The sequence below is a fragment of the Nannobrachium achirus genome (genome assembly GCF_963921795.1).
Source record: "Nannobrachium achirus genome assembly, chromosome: 3".
NCBI classification, from domain to species: Eukaryota; Metazoa; Chordata; class Actinopteri; order Myctophiformes; family Myctophidae; genus Nannobrachium; species Nannobrachium achirus.
Window position 1 is genome coordinate 54,446,068 of NC_137812.1, and position 19,628 is coordinate 54,465,695.

General features: G+C 42.9%; 1 protein-coding gene across 1 annotated transcript in view; it reads left to right on the forward strand.

The window, feature by feature from the left end:
* fbxo41 (F-box protein 41) overlaps window positions 1–19,628 on the forward strand; it is a gene marked incomplete at both ends in the record, with an annotated part of 51,153 nt that overhangs the window by 17,628 nt on the left and 13,897 nt on the right. Inside the window, 2 exons of the mRNA XM_080721509.1 lie at window positions 8,163–8,236; window positions 16,961–17,391. Coding sequence (XP_080577635.1) covers window positions 8,163–8,236; window positions 16,961–17,391 — 505 coding nt within the window. The remainder of the gene's footprint in view (window positions 1–8,162; window positions 8,237–16,960; window positions 17,392–19,628) is intronic.

The window sequence follows — 19,628 nt, forward strand, 5'->3', positions numbered from 1 at the left end:
GCAGCTCTACAAGCTCATAACATATCATGATGCGACACGTTGTGAGCTTGTAGTTTTCACCATTTTCTTTTTTAATAATAATAAATAGGAACAGTTTACAACATACATGTCGAGGATTTACAGTTCATTATATCTTCCTCTTTCTCTTTATATGCTTTGATTTAAAGAGAGTGGCCACTCCACTACGCTCTTCATAAACAGTGTTTTTGTCTTGTTGAGAAAGACGATGAGAGCAGAAAACAATGAGACAGATTGCTCAGGTAACGTAGAGGGGAAAATACTTCATTGACTAGATTGGGTCCTAGGGAGCGGTGCATGAACACTTGGACACATAATGACAATGCTCCTTGAACTGAAACTTTCAGGGCAGTTAATAGATCAAGAAGCTGTTCAAAGTAGCAATGCGTTTTGAATAATGCATCAGCATTGATTGTATAGAGTAACATGCCTCTGTAGTCCATCACCATACCAGAGCATAATGGACTTAATGAGACAACAGTTTTAATGGTAATGACGATATGTCAACCTTCAGAAACTAGTGTCAGGGCTGGATTAACCATTGGGCCGGTGGGGTCGTTGCCAGTGGCCCTTGGCTCTCAGGGGCCCTTGGGGGAACTGGGCCACGTGGTCATTGACAATTTACATTAAATGTATACGTTAATTCAAAATCAAATGTGTGGGCCCCTCCTCTGTTGTCTTCAGGTGCTTTCTTGGCCAACAGATGATAATCATGGCTTAAAATCCGAGCTGGGTAGTGCGTATCCGGAGGGAGGGGGGGTTATGGTGGAGGGGGGGGGGGGGGGGGGGGGGGGGAGGCTAAAATAATATCGTCCAGGGGCCCTCGCGGGGGTTAATTCATGGTCGGACATGGCAAGACGAGCATGTGTTCTAACCGTGCTAATGTACCTGAACTGCTGATTTTCAGCTGAAGGTAACAAATACCTAATCGCTTTGCAGATTTTCTGTTTCTTTTCTCAGTTTTCTTTAGTTGTTATGTCAATTCCCAATTCCCCCATGTAGTTCAAGTCAATTTCAATTCAATTCAAAGGAGCTTTATGAGAAAACATACCGGTATATTGCCAAAGCAAGTTTCGAAATATAATAAAACTGTTGAAAATGGGGGATGTATACAGTTGTAAAAATATAGTAGATAAAGGAATCTTGTCTTCAACAACATTGTCTAAAAAAAACATGTGTCTATATTCAACATGGAGACGCAGTCAGGCTACACTAACTCAAATCTTTGCTACTGGGGGTCCCTGGAACAACGTATTTTGAGATGGCGGTCCGTGACCAAATATCTATAATTTTGGGGGTCAAGTTTGAGAACCACTGATGACAGAAACATGAATCTTTCAAAAAACCTTTAGAAGACATTTATAGAATCGGGTCAATATATTCAAAGACTTGCACAAATTGTCATGATTTTTCAAAAATAGCAGATCTACAATATCAGATCTATGGCACTCTGTGCCACGCTGTGAGCTTGTATATCTGCTATTTTTCACTAGTTAAAGCATAAAATAATGGTTACAGCAGTTAAAATCTAACGTGACACAAATGAGTTCCAGGTCTAAATTTACGAGAACTTCATGAATGAAAAGTGCTTTATAAATATAATGCATACACAATTAAACACCTTACACAACAGTATTGTGCGCGAGTTGCCCCACTACTGGTGTACAAATACACAGCGCATGGAGCATTCTCGAGGGGCCATTCTGATAGCGTATCATGTAAAGATAAGATACAATAGCACCGTGAGGAGGGCAACGTGTTGGGAGCTCTGCATTGAGCACTCCCAACCTACGTTTTTCACAGTGAATCAGTTTTTCACTCGTACATCTACAGTATGTGACAATACCGGTACATCTCTTGAATCATAAACACAAATTGTTGCTTATTGAGCCATACAAGCCAGGCATAAAAAGAAAGCAGGTTGTCAGTTGCGATACAGTGCACACGTCGCTCTACATGCATTGATAGCTTACTGGTTCAGCACCACTGCCGATGGACAGCGACAGGCCATGTGAGCTGTGAACCAACACCACATGGGGATAAAACAAACCAAAGAGAGCAAAGCAGCATACAGAGCCACCACCTGAAGTACAGTAGATACACTGCTATATGCTATATTATAACATCTCTATTCAGAGATAGGGACAGGCGTACAGCTGCACATAAACCGATAAAATAAGCTCTCAGATTGTCTCCAGGATAACAATGAAATTATTCATGCATTTTGCCACGTTTTATAGTGTTAAAGAATGTTTTTTCTTTATATCATCCTTGAAAAAATATAAACTAAGTACAAAAAGAAAGGAAACTTGACTTTGGTCCATTATATCTCCTCTTTAATAATACCAATTTGTATTGTGTTTTATAGTAAATAATTGTTATTGTTGATTCGTCACCTTTCCAACGAGGTACAGCTTGCTAAGCATCGGGCATTCGAGGCATGAGCTACACAGCCAAACGTGTGGGTAGCACCGAGGTGTGTGGCAGTCACAGATGTGTGCCTAGCACCTGAGCATGAGTTCTGGTTTCTTCAAGCAGCAACACTGGTGGAAAGATGCCACGTTTGTCCCTTCAGGATAGGGCCCTGATGGCATTCACCTTTGTTGCTTGGAGCATTGAATTTTCCGGTCTTCTTGGGGTGCCTTGGGGCCACTTTTTGGTCTGTCTTTGACTTCAACAGTCTCACAGAACTTGGTCATAGGTTTGGAAATGGTACCAGGGCTGACACCAATGCTGCCACTCTGAACGCTGGAACACCAGCCTCGAGTTGCCCTATTGCACAAGGCCTATCCTGAAGGGACAAAGTGGCATCTTTCCAACAGTGTTGCTGCTTGAAGAAACAACAAATTCAACAAGTTGCAGAACCCATGCTCAGGTGCTAGGCACATACCTGTGACTGTCACACACCTGTGACTAACACACACTTGAAGCCCAAAACGAGAGTGAATGCCAGCAGAACAGTATTACAGGCCATTTTGGCAAATATTTGGTTGGCGCTACCCACACGTTTGGCTGTGCTCATGCCTCGAATGCCCGATGCTTGCTTAGCAAGCTGTACCTCGTTAGAAAGGTGACAAATCAAGGATAAAAATGATATAAAACACAATACAAATTGGTATTATTAAAGGGGAGATATAATGGACCGAAGTCAAGTTTCCTTTCTATTTGTGCTTAGTTTTATGATGAAAAATGTACTAACAATAAAATTAGGGATGGGCAATTAATCGGCCATCATATCGTTATCAGACGATGTTGGCCTTAAAGCTATACTATGTAACTTTTTTAATAAAACAAATCTTAAAATTGTCCTAATTATTAAATCGCTAAAGTTTTAGAACACCCACTCTGTTCATTTCAGCTCCCAAAGCCTTTTCTTTATATGTGTTCTACTGAGCCCTGGTGGCCGTGACCGGGGCTGTTTTTCCCGGCAAAATTACGTCATATGCATCATTCTGTACACGTGTCTCCCTACCGGCCAATCAAAGCCCAGATCATACACTGCCGAGCTCTTCAGGAAAAACACTGCAGTGTTTACACTGGGCTAGGAGTTTAGCATGTAGCTCCCCAACCGAGGCTCGTAGAGGGACACGAAAGACCTCTATGGATAGGTATCGGCGAGGCGAGGCGGACGCGGTGGTCTGAAGGCCTGGTCCGCGGCGAAAAACGGACGAAAAAAGCAGACGCGACCGCGGTTTGCTATAACACAGTATAGCTTTAAAATGCAATATCGGTATCGAACCGATATCAAAATAATATATCGTTTTTTTTTTTATAATAATTATGTTGAATTCTTTATTTTTTTAAGCCTCAAAAAATGGCATCAAGTTGAATTTGTTTTAAATAAAAATACTACATTCATTCCGTTTCAATAACGGTGCATCCCCTAGTTTTGGTATAAAGAGGCATTGCTTTTTCAAATTCAGTGTTTGATTATGCCTTTTTCAGAATGGACAAAGTTATTATATTTTTTTTTAATACAGAATGAGATCACATATATCAGTTATCGGCCATAACAGCAATGAATTATATATCGGATATCGATATCGGCCAGATGTACCACTCTTCAGTTTACTTTAGGGCCCGGCCTTCCAGGAGTACCGCTCAAAACAGCCTAGTGGTGCTGGTGTGCTCGTATCCTTTTCCCCCACGGTAAGGAGCTCATCAGTGACGTCAGGGGAGCCCATGCTGACCACTCCCCCTGCTCATCTACAGCTCCTCAGTTGAGGTTGTCAAAAGCACCGAGTGCCTCGGTGTTCACATCACAAGACAAAACTCCCCCATCCTCACCACATTCTACAGGCCCACCGAAGAGAGCGACAGCGTCCCTCCCAGATATAAAGTATCACTGTATGGTGCAGAAACTGCACCACCTGGAAGATCCTGAAAAGGGTAGTGAGAATAGCCGAGAAAAATCATGGGATGCTCCCTACCGCCAATTATAGACATCTACCACTCACTCATGCTGCATAAGCAGGGCCTCCAGCATTGAGAGAGACCCCTTCCACCCCTCCCACGGACTGTTCACCCTTCTGCCTTCCGGGAAAATGTTCTGCAGCATCAGGGTATTTGCAACACAAGACTCTGCAACAGTTTCTTCCTCCAGTCAGTCAGGCTACTCAACTCAACAAATTCAAACTGTTCGACTTGACTTGAATTCTTTGGTTGGCATTTGGCACCAGAGGTCTAGGAATGGCTGTAAAAATATCCTACCAAAATCTTATCTGACCTATACAAGGAATTCATTTGGCTCCTGTCCTTCTATTTTTAACTGACTTAAGCCTAAGTTATACTTTGTCACGCTGACATTCAAGTTAACGCGTCGTGTTGTTATCTTGAAAAAGAGTTATTTTCAGCAAGCGAGACCATTGTGTGACAATGTACTGTATAACTTAGGCTTTACTCGTGGAATGATTTACGTGTGTTTCAAAACCCAACACATACTCACCGCCTGAACATGTGCTGCAGTTTGCAATATGGCCCCATTCCCTCTCTTCCTTAGGCTGATTAAATTGTGATTGAATTAAAACAGATATACCTTATATGCCAGGATCATTTCTATTCTTAGAGGTGTCTCTTATTTGAGTCATTATCTAACAGCCTAACACTCCACTGTGGGAAGCAGATGAACAACCTCGCCATTGCACAACCTGCTTGTTGCCATGGAAACCAGCGCCTGCTCACGTCCTCTTATGCTACAGAGATTGTTTTGTTAGAGACGTGCTGTAGAGATGCAGAGGATGTCATGCAGAGGACGTGAGAGGACGCTGTCATAGTTTACCACTTCTCCATCTGTGTTTAATTCTAGGAGTTTAATATCCGTTTTGAATTGCTTTATTTTTACTGTTTTTCAGTCCTGACTTTTAGGCTGTAATACTGATGCTGATCACAATTGTTTTCATTCATGTCGTTGCTCAACTACAGATCAATCTGATTATTAATGTCTAAGGTTGTCCATCCGTCCAACACTTTGGTCCCAAGTTATCTTAAAAACTACTGGTTGGGGGGCGCCCGCTGGCCTACTGGTCCAGGCGCATACCACTTAGGTATTGCCACATAGGCATGGATGCCTGGCGGCGGTGCCGCTTCTATTCCCGATTCGGATGACCTTTGCCGCGTGTCACTCCCCATCTCTCCCCCCATTTCCTGTCAGTTCACTGTCCTATCCCAAAAAAGCATAAAAGCCAAAAAAAATTATCTTAAAAATAAATAAATAAAATAATACTGGTTGGACTGCCATGGAATTAGTTGTGTAGACCTTCATGAATGAATACTAGTACTACTTTTGGTGGCACCATGGCCTCTCCTCTTCCGCTGACCTTTGACCAAAAATGTCCCTTGCTCACAAGATATCTACAAGTCTAATGGATGGATTGGATATTTCGAATGACCATATTGGATGTTTCGCTGACCAGAGCTTGGTCAGTGTGAGAGAGAGACGGAGAGAGGGATGGAGAGAGAGAGAGAGAGGTAGAACGTAGAAGGATGAGGAGAGAGCCTATTTCGCCCACACAATAACCCAGCGAGGGAGAGAGAGGCTACTTAATCCAGGAAATGCTGGGTACCGAACCTCAAGCTGATTGACACTCTGCAAAACGAAACGTCAGCTTGTATCTTATAATAAAAAGTTAAAGTTGGAAGCTGGAGACAGTGCAGGATCTGCTTCTTTGTTCCCTTTTGGTTACTTTCCGACACACCTGCTCAGAATGCCTTTCCTATACAGTATACAGTGCAGAGGTATTCTTGTTTTCATAGCGTGCATGGAACCGCAACACTTTACAGATTCACTCCCAAGTTTCCCCCGTAATCCGTAAACTCCACCTTAGCCTGTAGCACTTGACCTAGAATTGACGATGATGCAGTCTTATGCAATAATTAATTATGAATGATATAGATCTCTGTATTTGATGTATGAGTTTACCTTGCTTACCGCTAAATGCCTAAATTGTTAATGTGAAGGGCGAGGATGACATTCTACTGATCCTTCAGGAGATTTTGTGGAACTAATAATCGGACTACAACCTCGAATGACACGTGTATTGTGTGTCTGTCTTCTTCCACTCGCTTTATCTTGGAATTAAATGCGGTTTCAACATACAGTAGGTCGTCAATGAAGTATAAATTGGTCTCAAGCCATAATTCAGAGTTACTTTTCTAGCAAGATTTTTTAGGAAAAAAGAGGTTAGGAAGAGGAACAGGGGAAGGAGATAAATCAGTTCAGTATAATGCATAATTTATGCTCTCCGTGGCGCATTGTGAGCTTATAATTCGGCTATTTCCCGGCCGCGACGCCATCACACGATGTATTAGGAATGGGACTTAACGTCCACTCTAGGGTTTTCCCTGTGTGCCCTGGATGGAATGGACAGATGCTTTGTGTCCCATTCCATTCCTGGAGGATCAGCCTTTCCTGCCTCGCCCAGTGTTCACTGCTGGTTGGGATAAGGCAAAAGAGATGGATTGAGTTTATATGGTTCTTCTCTCATCCGTTTCAACTGGCACTAAGCCCAGGTCTAGGTGTGTGTGTGTGTGTGTGTGTGTGTGTGTGTGTGTGTGTGTGTGTGTGTGTGTGTGTGCGTGCGTGCGTGCGTGCGTGCGTGCGTGCGTGCTTGCGTGCGTGCGTGCGTGCGTGTTGCGTGTGTGTTGCGTGTGTGTGTGTGTTGCGTGTGTTTCATTCCCTTTGCAGCACACTAGTCTGGTGCACACAAATCCTGTTGGCACTATTTCAAACACACACACACACACACACACACACACACACACACACACACACACACACACACACACACATCAATAATACACAGGTTGCTTTGAACACTGTGACTATAGGAGGATTTGCCCTTAGCAAGAGAAAAAGGAAGACTGAGAGGAAGAATTCATAACCACACACACACACACACCAATGACAAAATTGCGTTGAGGAGTTTATGTGATCCTACTGTAAGTGACGCCTTCTAGAGACTGTCTGTCTCTGTAACTATACATTATGTTGAGGGATTGATTTATGACAGGTTTGACATTGTTTAGGCTGTAGTGAGGCGTTTCCTCATTCTCTCACCCTTTACTGAGAAATATGATCCATATGTTTACTCATGTTTTGTCATTCTTCTGTATTAACTCAGCTTTGATGTTGTGTCTTGATGGTATGCACAATCTGGAACCACACATACCCCTACTGGTGAAGGACTGAACTGCAGCAGAGTGGACCATTTTGCTCTGCTTTTTGGTTTAAAGATGAAAGAAAGAAAACAATGTTGGCACCCAATCTTAGAAGATGTTTTTCTGCCATAAATCTTTATCTTGTAGTAGGCTACGTTTTTAACTAGGACTAGTAGTGTCTCTATACTGGGCATGTCATAATAGGTGAACACTCAGTGAGAATAGCACCAGCACACAACACGTAGCTGTGCATTGTGAGCTTGTAGATCGTCTTTTTTTGGAAAAAGGATTTGGTGTTGAATTTAAACAAGGAGGGTGCCAAATACAGACCCCTTGGGGACCCCAGTCAAGGATGTGAATAATTTGTATTTGGAAAAAGAGCGATATTTGATAGTAGAAAACGATCATCAGCATATCAATAACATAAATATGCTACTTGTTTGTTGTCTCTTGTAACTCCTGTCTGTTCCCCTTGTGTGTCTATCCAGAGAAACTCCAGTGTATCTGGGAGTACCAGGGGCATGTACCAGGTGTCTGAACGACGCTCCTCGCCCAGCACAGGGTAAGCCATTGCACTGGACTGTAGTACATTATATACTGCTGCCCGTATGGCCCAATATGCACTATAGCACTACACACCATTTCCAGTTATACTGTACAGTATACACGGCATCATAGTTGATAGATAGATACCTTTATTTAAGATACATTTAATTAATCAAAGCTCAAGTCAGAGCCAGAGACAACAGTTTGAGTGGTGAAACTGTGGGAAAATTCCTCCCGGGTTTATATTTGTGACATGTGAGTAGAGTACAGTATGTGCTGTTTAATGTCTGTTAATATTCAATCCTGTTCCCAGTATGAGTTGTGAACTTTGAGACCTTTTAAAACTCTAGTACAATGAGGCTTTCCTTAAATAAGAACAGCAATTGCCTCACCTTATAAATAGACCTGACATAAAATGGAGCCAGGGGCCAACTGTGCCATAACTGGATTTAGATATGAGCATTTCTTATAGTACAGAGGAAGTCTCATGAGTATAACTCACTAGTGCACTAAACCATTATGAACGATGAAGTGTGGGGTTTTATGAGCGTGCAGTCGCCAAATTACAGTATGGCTATGAATTAGTTTCTTACGATGGTTATACTGCATTGGTTCCCAACCTTGCTGGATCAGGGCCTAAAAGAGTTCATGGCCCACCCATCTGACCATGTAACAAAGGAGTGTGGTCAGATCGATGTGTGGGACTAGTGTTGATTTTGACAGCAAATTTTGAGTTAGTTTTAGTCATAGTCTTTTGAATGAGATTCCAATTCGTTTTAGTCATATTTTAGTCATCTGACATGTTTTAGTTTTAGTCTAGTTTTAGTCGACAAAATTTCACAAGATTTTAGTCGACTCAATCTACATTTGATTTTGTCAACAAAGAAATATATATTTTCAGAGCGCAACACCCGAGCGCAACCAAACTTTAGAGAACTTGTCTTTTAGTTCTGCTGGATCTCATCTCCACTAGTCCCTCACTAACATTTCAGTCTAGTTTGTTATTTGTTGTTTTAGTTTTAGTCATCAGCTTCTTTTTCATTTCGTTTTTATTCAGTTTTCGTCGGTGAAAAAAGGTAGTCAACTAACATTTTTCGTCATAGTTTTAGCCAACAAAATCAACACTGCGTGAGCCACGTGCATTGTCAGAGCATGTTTATTTTAACAATCAGTGAATCTAGTGTTCCAGCTTGGATCAATGGAATTAACATAGTGTATTTAAAGTTTCTATTTATTGGTATTGCAATGCAAAATACGTTTTCTCACATTTTAATACTACTGTATAATGTCATTCAAATCTTTTTTTGTTTTGCCAATTATTTGGGTGACAGTATTGTCGGCTCACAGGTGGGGAATGGCTCATTATATCAGCAGAGGGCTAGCCATGCTTCTTGCAGCATGCCTGTAGAACTGTTCAATGCCTTGCTGGAGAAAACAGAGACTGTCATAGTGAATTAAACGTCTGACACACTGGTGACAGAACAGATAATGGATTTTCTAATGGCACCCACTGGGACAGTGCTCAGGGCGAGTCATCGAGGTTGAAGAGAGTTTCACTGGGTCTTTCATTTACTCAGAGTCGTCCAGTGAAGCATCATACTCTTGACGTTGAGGGATTAATTCATATCCAGACAGTATGTCCTGTTTTTCAGTTTAATACATTGCATTTATAAAGAAATGGATAGAAGGTGGTTTAATTCCATGCCAGGAAGAGCGCACACGCACGCACAGACGCACGCACGCACGCACGCACGCACGCACGCACGCACGCACGCACGCACGCACGCACGCACGCACGCACGCACGCACGCACGCACGCACGCACGCACGCACACACACACACACACACACACACACACACACACACACACACACACACACACACACACACACACACACACACACACACACACACACACATACAGAAGGGCACACACAGTACATAGAACATATCATGTTAGTCATGCAGAAACGGAACAGGACCAGACAGTGTTGAGAATTGGGTTAGGGTTAGTCAACTGAGCATGGATGCATTGAAGCTATGCTTAGCAGTTAGCACCCCTGTAGTTACAATGTTTTAACTTAAAAAACAAAACAAAACACATGACGTAAAGTAAACTAAAGTCACACGTGAGATGCCCTGCACTTTTTAATGTATTAAGTTGGTGTAGTGAAGGTGAAGTGTGGTTATTTTATTATACCTAATTTGCTCCCAGTGCAATATCTTGCTCATACCACAGCTCACTTGCAAAGTATCCATGTCGAACATATTAAATTAGAAGATTCTTCTTTGTCAGAGTTGGCCTAAAGAAAACCAGTTATAACTGTACATTGTACATTATTGTCTCCTCCAGCCGAAAGGCGAGAGACTATGTTTTCGCCCCTGTCCGTCCGTCCGTCCGTCCGTCCGTCCGTCCGTCCGTGCGTGTGTCCGTGCGTGTGTGTGTGTCCGTCCGTCCGTGCGTGCGTCCGTCCATCCATCCAGTTTGTTACCAGCTAATCTCCGGCGCCGTTGGTCCGGTCGCTGCCAAACTCTGCACACACACTCCCTGGATACCAATTCAGAACCTCTGCCCCAATTCTTTTTACATTGGCCTGTTCTAGCGCCACCAGGAGGCCCATCTATACTATAATTTTGCGAATGTCTGTCTGAGTGAGTGAGTGAGTGAGTGTCTGTCTGTCTGTCTGTCTGTCTGAAACAGCGTTTCTCCTCAGTGGCTGGAGCAATTGATCTGAAATCGCATCACCATTAGCATATGAACACACCTGACATAACTGTGAAGCCCGTTTGTCACTTTCACAAATCGTATGCTGTATATTAGCATTTTTATGGTGTATCTACTATCTATTCTGCATCTAGCATGAGGCACATCTATTCTGCATCTAGCTTGAGGCAAAATGTTTAACCAGCTCTGTGTGTGTGTGTGTGTGTGTGTGTGTGTGTGTGTGTGCAGGCAGGCGGGTGTGTGTGCAGGCGGGCGGGCGGGCGGGGGGGGGGCGGGGGAACAGTATCTCTGTAGCCATTAAACAAAACGGGTTTCTTACATTGATGCTCCTACATATTATCATGCAAGCACCAGTTAAAGTTACTTTCCATCCCTCATATACTGTGTGCACAGTGCACATCCCATAACCCACACACTGCACATCATTTTGGAGCTCATATCTTTGAACGGGTAAGGGCTAGTTTTTGCTAAACTAACTTTTGCCCAGTACTCCTACAGATTTTGTTCAAAAATCTCTACAGTCATGTGATCGACATGGATCTGTCCAATTTTCCATATTCCATCCTGATTGGCTAAAACTGGCTTCCAAAGTTTGAAGGATTGGTCCGTTTTGAATAAAATGCCTGAAATCCTCAACGCAGTGTGCGATTTTGGTGAAATTGTGCATGCACATTCACAATAGGCCGAGAAATAAATGCCACTTAAAAAAAGATCAAATCAGCCTCATGGTGGCGCTTTAACAGGACGATGTGTGTTTTTACCTATAACTCGACTGATCAGTGTACAACTTTGTTTGTGCACTCCCTAGAGGCCAAGGAAAAACATTTGCCCTGCATTTTTTCATATCTGCCTTTTATAGTGCCACCAGGAGGTCGACTTATGTAAAAAAAAAAAAGAAGAAAAAAATAAAAAGCATGCAAATTAGTACACAGTATCTCTATAGTCATGTGATCAAGACGGATCTGTCCGATATTTCATATTCCATCATAATTGGCTAACATTGTCTTCCAAATTTTGCAGGATTGGTCGATCCATTTTGAACAAAATGACTTAAATCATCGACACAGCTTGTGATTACAGAGACATTCTGCACGCACATTCCCACTAGGTCAAGGAACAAATTTTGCCAAACACATTTTTGGAACAAAATGCCTCAAATGCCCTTTTCACATTTAGCGCCACCAGGAGGCCACAATAACATACATACTGTACCTGACCTGGTGGAGACCTGTGCTCGGAAAAGCACTGCTTCTAGTATTTTAACTGTGAAGACATTTTACTTCTGTTCTTGTTAGTGTTCAAGTGAATTATTGTACCCCCACATGACACATCTCAGGCAGAAGGTGGTCTGTTATCTTTTAGTGTCCTAGCATAATGGAGGTTAAGTGCTTTGCAAAAGGCCTGTCAGAGTATGTTGTCAAAGGCGGGGGAACATTTCTCATCCACTTTTCCCATCCAGATGTTCTTTGCTTCAAACTAGCAGCCAACAGACCCGCTGCTCTAATCTTTACAATTTAGGCATTTAGCAGATGCTCTTGCCCAGAGTGAAAGATCAATGTCTCACCTCACCACCCTTATGCAAAATGCCGATGCGTTATGAAGAACAATGAAAAACATTGAGCTGAATGCCGTTTGACATTGATTTTAGGCTATAAGTTTCATGTTGTATTTGTCTGAATTTAAGACCCTGTTGAATCATTTACCACCAGGACTGCATGTGTATATTTAGTCACTTGGAGAGTGACATGTACATGTATATTTATCAGCATCTCTGCATGAGTTTTCACACACTCTTGGCAATTACGCACACTTCTGTGTGATACAGTTGGTGTTCCCATTTGCATGTATGTGTCCATGTGTACATGATGTCACAGTCATGCAAACCATTCTCAGGCCTTCCTGCAGTGAATCATGTGTAATTCTTGTTAGGTAGTGTCCTGACAGTAGTCCTCGCTGCCTTCTGTCTTTTGTTATTAATAATCCATTCCCTCAAAATGTGTAGTCTGCTTGCTGTGATACCAAATGCTATTTTAGCTGCAGGACGTAGGAATACATGTTTTCTTTTCATCATCGTTGGTTACTGACTTATAGATCACTATGGCAATACCCAAAGATGACGAAGGTTTCATAGTTGGAATAAAGGTCTTTGCACATACTGCTGCGTTTTTTTGTGAATAAAAAAATCAACCTCATGTTATGTCAATCACGTTTGCACACTGCCGCCCGTTTCGTATTTATTTTCGGACCAGGGTTGATTTTTTCCGATTTTCGCAGCTGTTGCACTGAGTCCCTTGCTCTCTCTCCCTTTCCTCTCTCTCTCCCTGGGCTACAGCTTTCGGATTTCCAAAACGCAACGAAAACACGTAGTGCAGTGTGCAACCACCTTAACACCTCTGAGAATATACATTTGGAATAATACCAGTGAGTTATTCGTGCATCCTCGTGGCTCAGGGGTTAGCACTGTTTTGTTGCCTCACATAAAGGTCCTGTGTTTGAACCCGACAGGGCCCTTCCTGTGTTCAGGTGGGGTTCCTCCGGGGACTCTGGATTCACACCAAGAAAACACGTGCATGTTGAGGACATACCAATGCCCCCAACACTGGCATTAGAGCTGGAGCTGGTCCCTGTGCTGCTCAGTGACAGCCCACTGTAGCTCCTAATTGTTAAGATGTAGCCTAGCGCAGCTAGACTCTATCTGCCATTACTAACACAAGGCAGCAGATAGAGTCTAGCCTCGCTCAGCTACATTATGTACATGTTTGCTGTTATGTTCCACTGTGTTTGTATGGTTCCACTTTGGTTGTTGCGTTCCACTTTGTTTCTTGGGTTTCCTGGTCTACTCTGATTGGTTGTAGTGGCGGGCGTATCGCCTTTGCACTACTCAGATTGGTTGTACCAATAGTCAGTTGAATCTTTTTGTAATAGCCCCATGGAAAAGAAAAATACATTGAGAAAAAACAGACTATATCCACGCAGTTTGTAGTGTCTGGCTATGTGAGGCTAGTTACGATGGGTCAGGTGGAATTTCTCCACAGGGAGTAAGTCATCTGTTTTTATTGGCTTCACACACGCGCCTGCTGCAGGAGACTTGCCTCAAATCTGAACCCATTTGATTTGGCATTAGGAACTTGTTGCAACAGCATGCCCTTGCTGACGTAGACCTCAGGCAGGATTCAAACCCATGACCTACTGCATGAAAGGCGTATGCTCTAACCACTAACCGATTTAACCTCTTGCTCTGTATAGCTTTGACCTAAGTAGGGTCCTACATTTATGTAAAGGCGACTCACTTAAATAAATAACTTGTCGAATTATCACAGTTATGAGTGACTGCAATGTCAGCCTATACATTTCTCAAACACCTTATCATTTCAACCCCAACTGGAGCTGCTGTTGATGGTACAGAGTATCACCAGTAATGTAAGCTGGCCGAGCGCAGCCATTCTTTGGTTCAGAAGCCGGAGTGTCACTTCGGCCAATAGCATTTGTTCACCGATCTCAACCCTTTTCACATCAATTCAAGGCCCTTTATTTATTCTGCATTTGAGCCATGGACCACCATTTGATGAGATTGAGCCTCTCAGACCCAAAACTATAGAATATTTTGTTATCATTGGATTAGACTGTCCCCAATTCCATGCTGTATTGTATTGATATGGTATAGGAGAGATAACAGGCAAACGTTGATCAAAGTAAAATAAAAAATATACTTTCTAATTGTGTAGACTTCTTGTCAATTAAGTAATGCAGATTTTTTAACAATAATCTAACTCTTGAGAGTATAAAATGAACTGTAAAATGGACCCGTTCTCAAAAGCTAAAGATCTATAAAAGGGTCCATTTGGTTACTCACCATCATTTAGCTGGGGACCACCTGGAACCCCCTAACTGGTTTGGAACCCACTGGATAGAAGAATGGTTGTGTATCAGACACTCACACTCAGGGGCGAAATTAGATCTTATTCTGCATGGGTTTTCAGATCAAAAGGGCCCTGTACTGCTGTGAGAGGGGCCCATATATTAGGAGATTATAGACCCCTAATATATTGGAAATGACAAAATACATGTCGTCGTTGTCGGGTGTAAACCTTGTATCTCCAAGTTTCAAATTTGTATGTTCTTTCGCAAAGCAAAGCCCTGCTTCATCAGACAAGGCCATCGCACAAAAGTAGTGAAAACAGCAGATCTACAAGCACACAACGCCTCGCGGTGCGAATCATTTTTAAAATGAAAAATGCAAAATGAACGGTTTTGGACATACTTGGTTTTCACCCGACAACGGCGATATAATAGCCTATGAATTTATAATACTGTCACCAGTAGGGGGGCCCTTGGGTTTATTAAACCCATCAACCCTATACAAATTACGCTTGTGCTCACACTGCAAGGACAGTCTGGTTATTTACGGTTCCAGAACATGCCAGAGGCTGACATGTGTCACATTTCTGCTCATCAAAGGTAGACTCTGAGCCTTTTGGCTGATTGTTACCGCTACATAGTTAATGTGATGGCAAGGTGTGACTTGTGTGGAGATAACGGTACTGGGTGGGTTATAACATGTCAAGCTAGGAAAAAACATAATCAGAAATCAGTTGTATTTACTTTTTTTCTGTGGTTGTAACTGTAACATTTTATGCACATACTGTACATACATATATTGTAAATTATACTGTACAGTATGTATGTATGTATGCACTGTATGCACTTACGTATGTAAGTATTTAAATCTAATCATGTTTATTCAGAGCTATTTCACTACATAGGGAATTATAAATTATATATTATTGATGCTATTTTTACTTGCATGCATAAACCGAGAGCTGGGCGCAGAGTATCAGAGATTACAAGGCTAATCACTAAAGCTGCTTTGCATTTACTCTCCTAACAATCAGAGGATACAGTACATACAGTACGCTTAAATCATTAATTAGCTGCAACAGGAGCTTCTCATGTTTAAGACCAGTCCTATTACCATTTACCACTTGTTTCATCACTTGCATGGGGGAATTAGTTTTAATCAATTTGATGCTACTTTTAAGATCAAGATCAGATGTTGCTAGACAGTAGTTGAAACAGACTACAGTATGATTGTATTGACCCAGATTGAGAATGTCTTTAATCTTCTTTATTTAAAATGCTGACATAATACCCAAATAAACGATGTGGCGGGGTAAGCTTAGGGTAGACTCAATTCATATCCGTAGCTTACAGTGTTCATTCAATTCAGACTGCTGCAGACACTTGACATGATGTCACTTATATTGATGTAACTGTCTGTAATTGGCAGCCTGCATTATCAGCTGTCATTCTATAACGAGTAACATTCACAAAGCGAGGCATGCAGACTCGCTGATTCTTGCTTCATGTGAAAAGGAGCAGAGAAGGCAGGAAGGGGACAGAGTCAGAAGACAGAAACATGTCCTACTTTTTGCTGATGTTTTTAAACTGCTCATTATTTCTGCTCTGTTTTGAGGGGAGTTATATTGTAAAGTGCTGTTAGCAGTATGTATACAAGCTGTCTCCATGCTATCGCAGCTCCTCTGAAATGCAGCTCTCTTCCACTGTCAGACTTGTCGCTCCGGGACTCATTGTGGCAGAGTGCTTCAGCGGTTTCCCCTGCTGTAGACATGTGTGAATTTCTCAAGTCTTTTCCAGAGAGCCATCTTACATTTAACCCAAATGTGCAAACAAACTTGTCTTGAGGGTTTTTGCAGTTTTTTTTAAGTGCCTCCGAAACTGGGACCAGATTTGACATGAGTGATAAACAATTGGGTTGGAGCACAATGTGTTTCTGGGGGGCAGGGACTGAGAACATAGCAAAGAGCCTAAGTGATAATGGCTACTCCTGTATTCCATCTGTACCCAAGCCTCGCTCCGATTTGACAGATCATCCACAGTCCAGTGCAGGATTTTCCACAGTAAAGTTTTCATTGTTAATGTACATAACTCTTTTACATGTTTTATAAAGTAGGTGCTTCCTCACCTCGCTCCCATTACTCCTTCTCTTCCCCCAGTGCGTCAGGGAGGGTGAAGTCGGTGTCCCAGGGCTCGGGGGGCTATGACAGCGACAGTGTGGAGATGCACGCCATGGACGACTGCCCTGAGTCCCAGTATTACCATGTCCAATGCCGGCTGGGCGAGGGGGGCTATGAGCGATCCCCCGGTGGAGGCGGAGGTGGGGTTGGTGGTTCTCGGAGCTGGGGCCTCCGTAAGCAGGCCATACAGAACTGGCAGCGGCGGCCATACCGGAACAGCACAGAGGACGGGGACGAAGGGGACGTGTCGGACGTGGGTTCGAGAACCACCGAATCCGAGGTGGAGGTGTGGGAGCAGGACAGGCGGGCTGTGGCTGAGGTCCAGCAGTCCTCCGCTCCTTCCCATCCAAACCACGCCCATTCTCACTCGCATACTCACCACAGCCGGTCGGGATACCGCCCTGCCACAGGTAACAACCATATGGAAATGTATATTATTACCAGACAGCCAGGAAGAAGTGTTTGATTCAAATATAATTACCTCTATAGGAGTCAAATATTCATGTAACTCGGGGTCATGTAAACATGGGGTGGTGGTGATGTGCGCAGGTATTCAACGGTGAAGTTCACTGTCGTTGTCAGGAGGTTTGACCCAGAAGGGTAAAAAGGTTTTTGACCGTTGTCGCTGTGGTGCGAGAATTTGTTTGGCGTGTTTGCTTCAATATGTATGGATCCCAAAGGTGATCATTTGAATACTTATTGTTTCACTGTGGAGTAATAAAATAATATTTTGCATGAAGCTTCCGCTTTCAAGCTTCCACTATCAGTTCTGTGTCGATGAGACTGCAGAATAGTATTTTCTCTGCCTGTATTGCATGTAATCAAAACAGTTTTTGCATCAGTATACCGTTAACATCACAAATTGTTATTCTACCTAGCAGCATACCTGACAAATGTAGAGGTGTCCTGTCCTTAGCCACAAGGTAGTAATAGAATAGTCCGTGTTTGCTCCAGTACATTTTTTCTGCATATTCAAGTCCCTTTCCTGAGATGCACCGGACCGGCCTGAACCAGGCTAGAGGCGCGGTGGACACTCTTCATGCTTAGTAATAGAATAGTTTGCCCTAGAGGTGATTCCCAGGACAACAATGACTGAGAATCTAGGTCACAGGGAGTTGTGACCGTACCGTAGGGGAGGCAGAGGTTAAGTGGCCGTCTTGGAATCTGAAGGTTCCAGGTTTGTTCCTCGGCTCCTCCTGGTTACGTGATGAAGAGTCCTTGAGCAAGACACTGAACCCTTAACTGCTCCCAATGAGCAGGTTGGTGCCTTGCATGGTTTTCGTCCACCATGTGATGTGATGTGTGTGTGTGTGTGTGTGTGTGTGTGTGTGTGTGTGTGTGTGTGTGTGTGTGTGTGGAAGGAGGGATTATCGTTCACACTCTGAACGAGAACGAAGTGCTCTGATGACCGATAATGAACGACTCTTTTGAATGAACGAACGTACGATGATCCGGTTCACGGAAATGAACGATTCTTCCCATCACTAGGACCCAGTGGAGGCCAGGGCTCTCTGAAAGGTTGCTGTTATAGAAGGATGTCTAATCTACAGTACATCTGTTTGTGTGTGTCTGTGTGCGTACTGTATGTGCATGTATACTTGAACATGAGTGCATACTTTCCTATACAAACACATGCTAAGCTGGTGTAGAGCCTCCAATAGGTTCTACTGAGGGGCAACTGGGTACTCGTTTAAGTCAGACGCGTGCATGTATTAATTCAATGTCCAGAGTAGAGATGTATCGTTGGATATGTCAATCCTTTTATTAACATAATAGATAACATATAAACTCACTTGATGTAACATACAATTGAATGCCGCCAGCCAACACGGCTATCATGGACACGGTCGAAAACTGTGTGGCTTTCCCCATTGCACACCTGCCCACAATCACCCACAGACAGGTATAAGTTGGCAACCACCCCCTGTGGTGGTTGTCATGGTGAGTAACAATGCCAATTTGCTGTGATTGACATGACATCATCATTATTACCAAGGCCACACTATTAATTCAATTTAGATCAAAACAAAATAAACCAAAAAGGCCAATTTGGCTCCAACACACCGGCCCCTAATTGAGAACGGCAGGAGGCCGTGAACAATTCAAAACATACAATACAAATGGAGCCAAATAAATTCATTAAATAACAATTCAAAACAGTCAAAATTCTAAAATCTTTGTGGGGACCTGTTCTAGCTCTAACAGCCTCTAGGATGCAGGTGACACTAGCCAGCCTCAAGGCAGTGTCTAGAATTTTAAGTCTCTGGGACTAGATCATTGTCATTCAGGGTGTACATGCCTTTCTTCAGCTCCCAGGCATTGATGTCTGGCTTGCTGTAAGTGACTCAATAGGCATCAAATTCTTCTTAAGGTTTCAAAATGCATCTTCTTAAAGCAAGCAGTGGTTTGTTGGCTTAGCCAGTGTACTCATTTCAGTCTTTTACTCATACTTTGTCTTTATTCCTTCCATCAATCCTGCAGAAGTCACTCAGACAGGATCTTTAGGCTTGATGTATTGGCACTAATACATCATTTCTCAGCAATCAGGAGAGAACATGCTTTATCTCACTATGGTCCGCCTGCTTGTGGATGTTCTTCAAGGTAGAGGTCTTTCGCGAGGAACAAGCCTCAGACATTACTGCCCTAC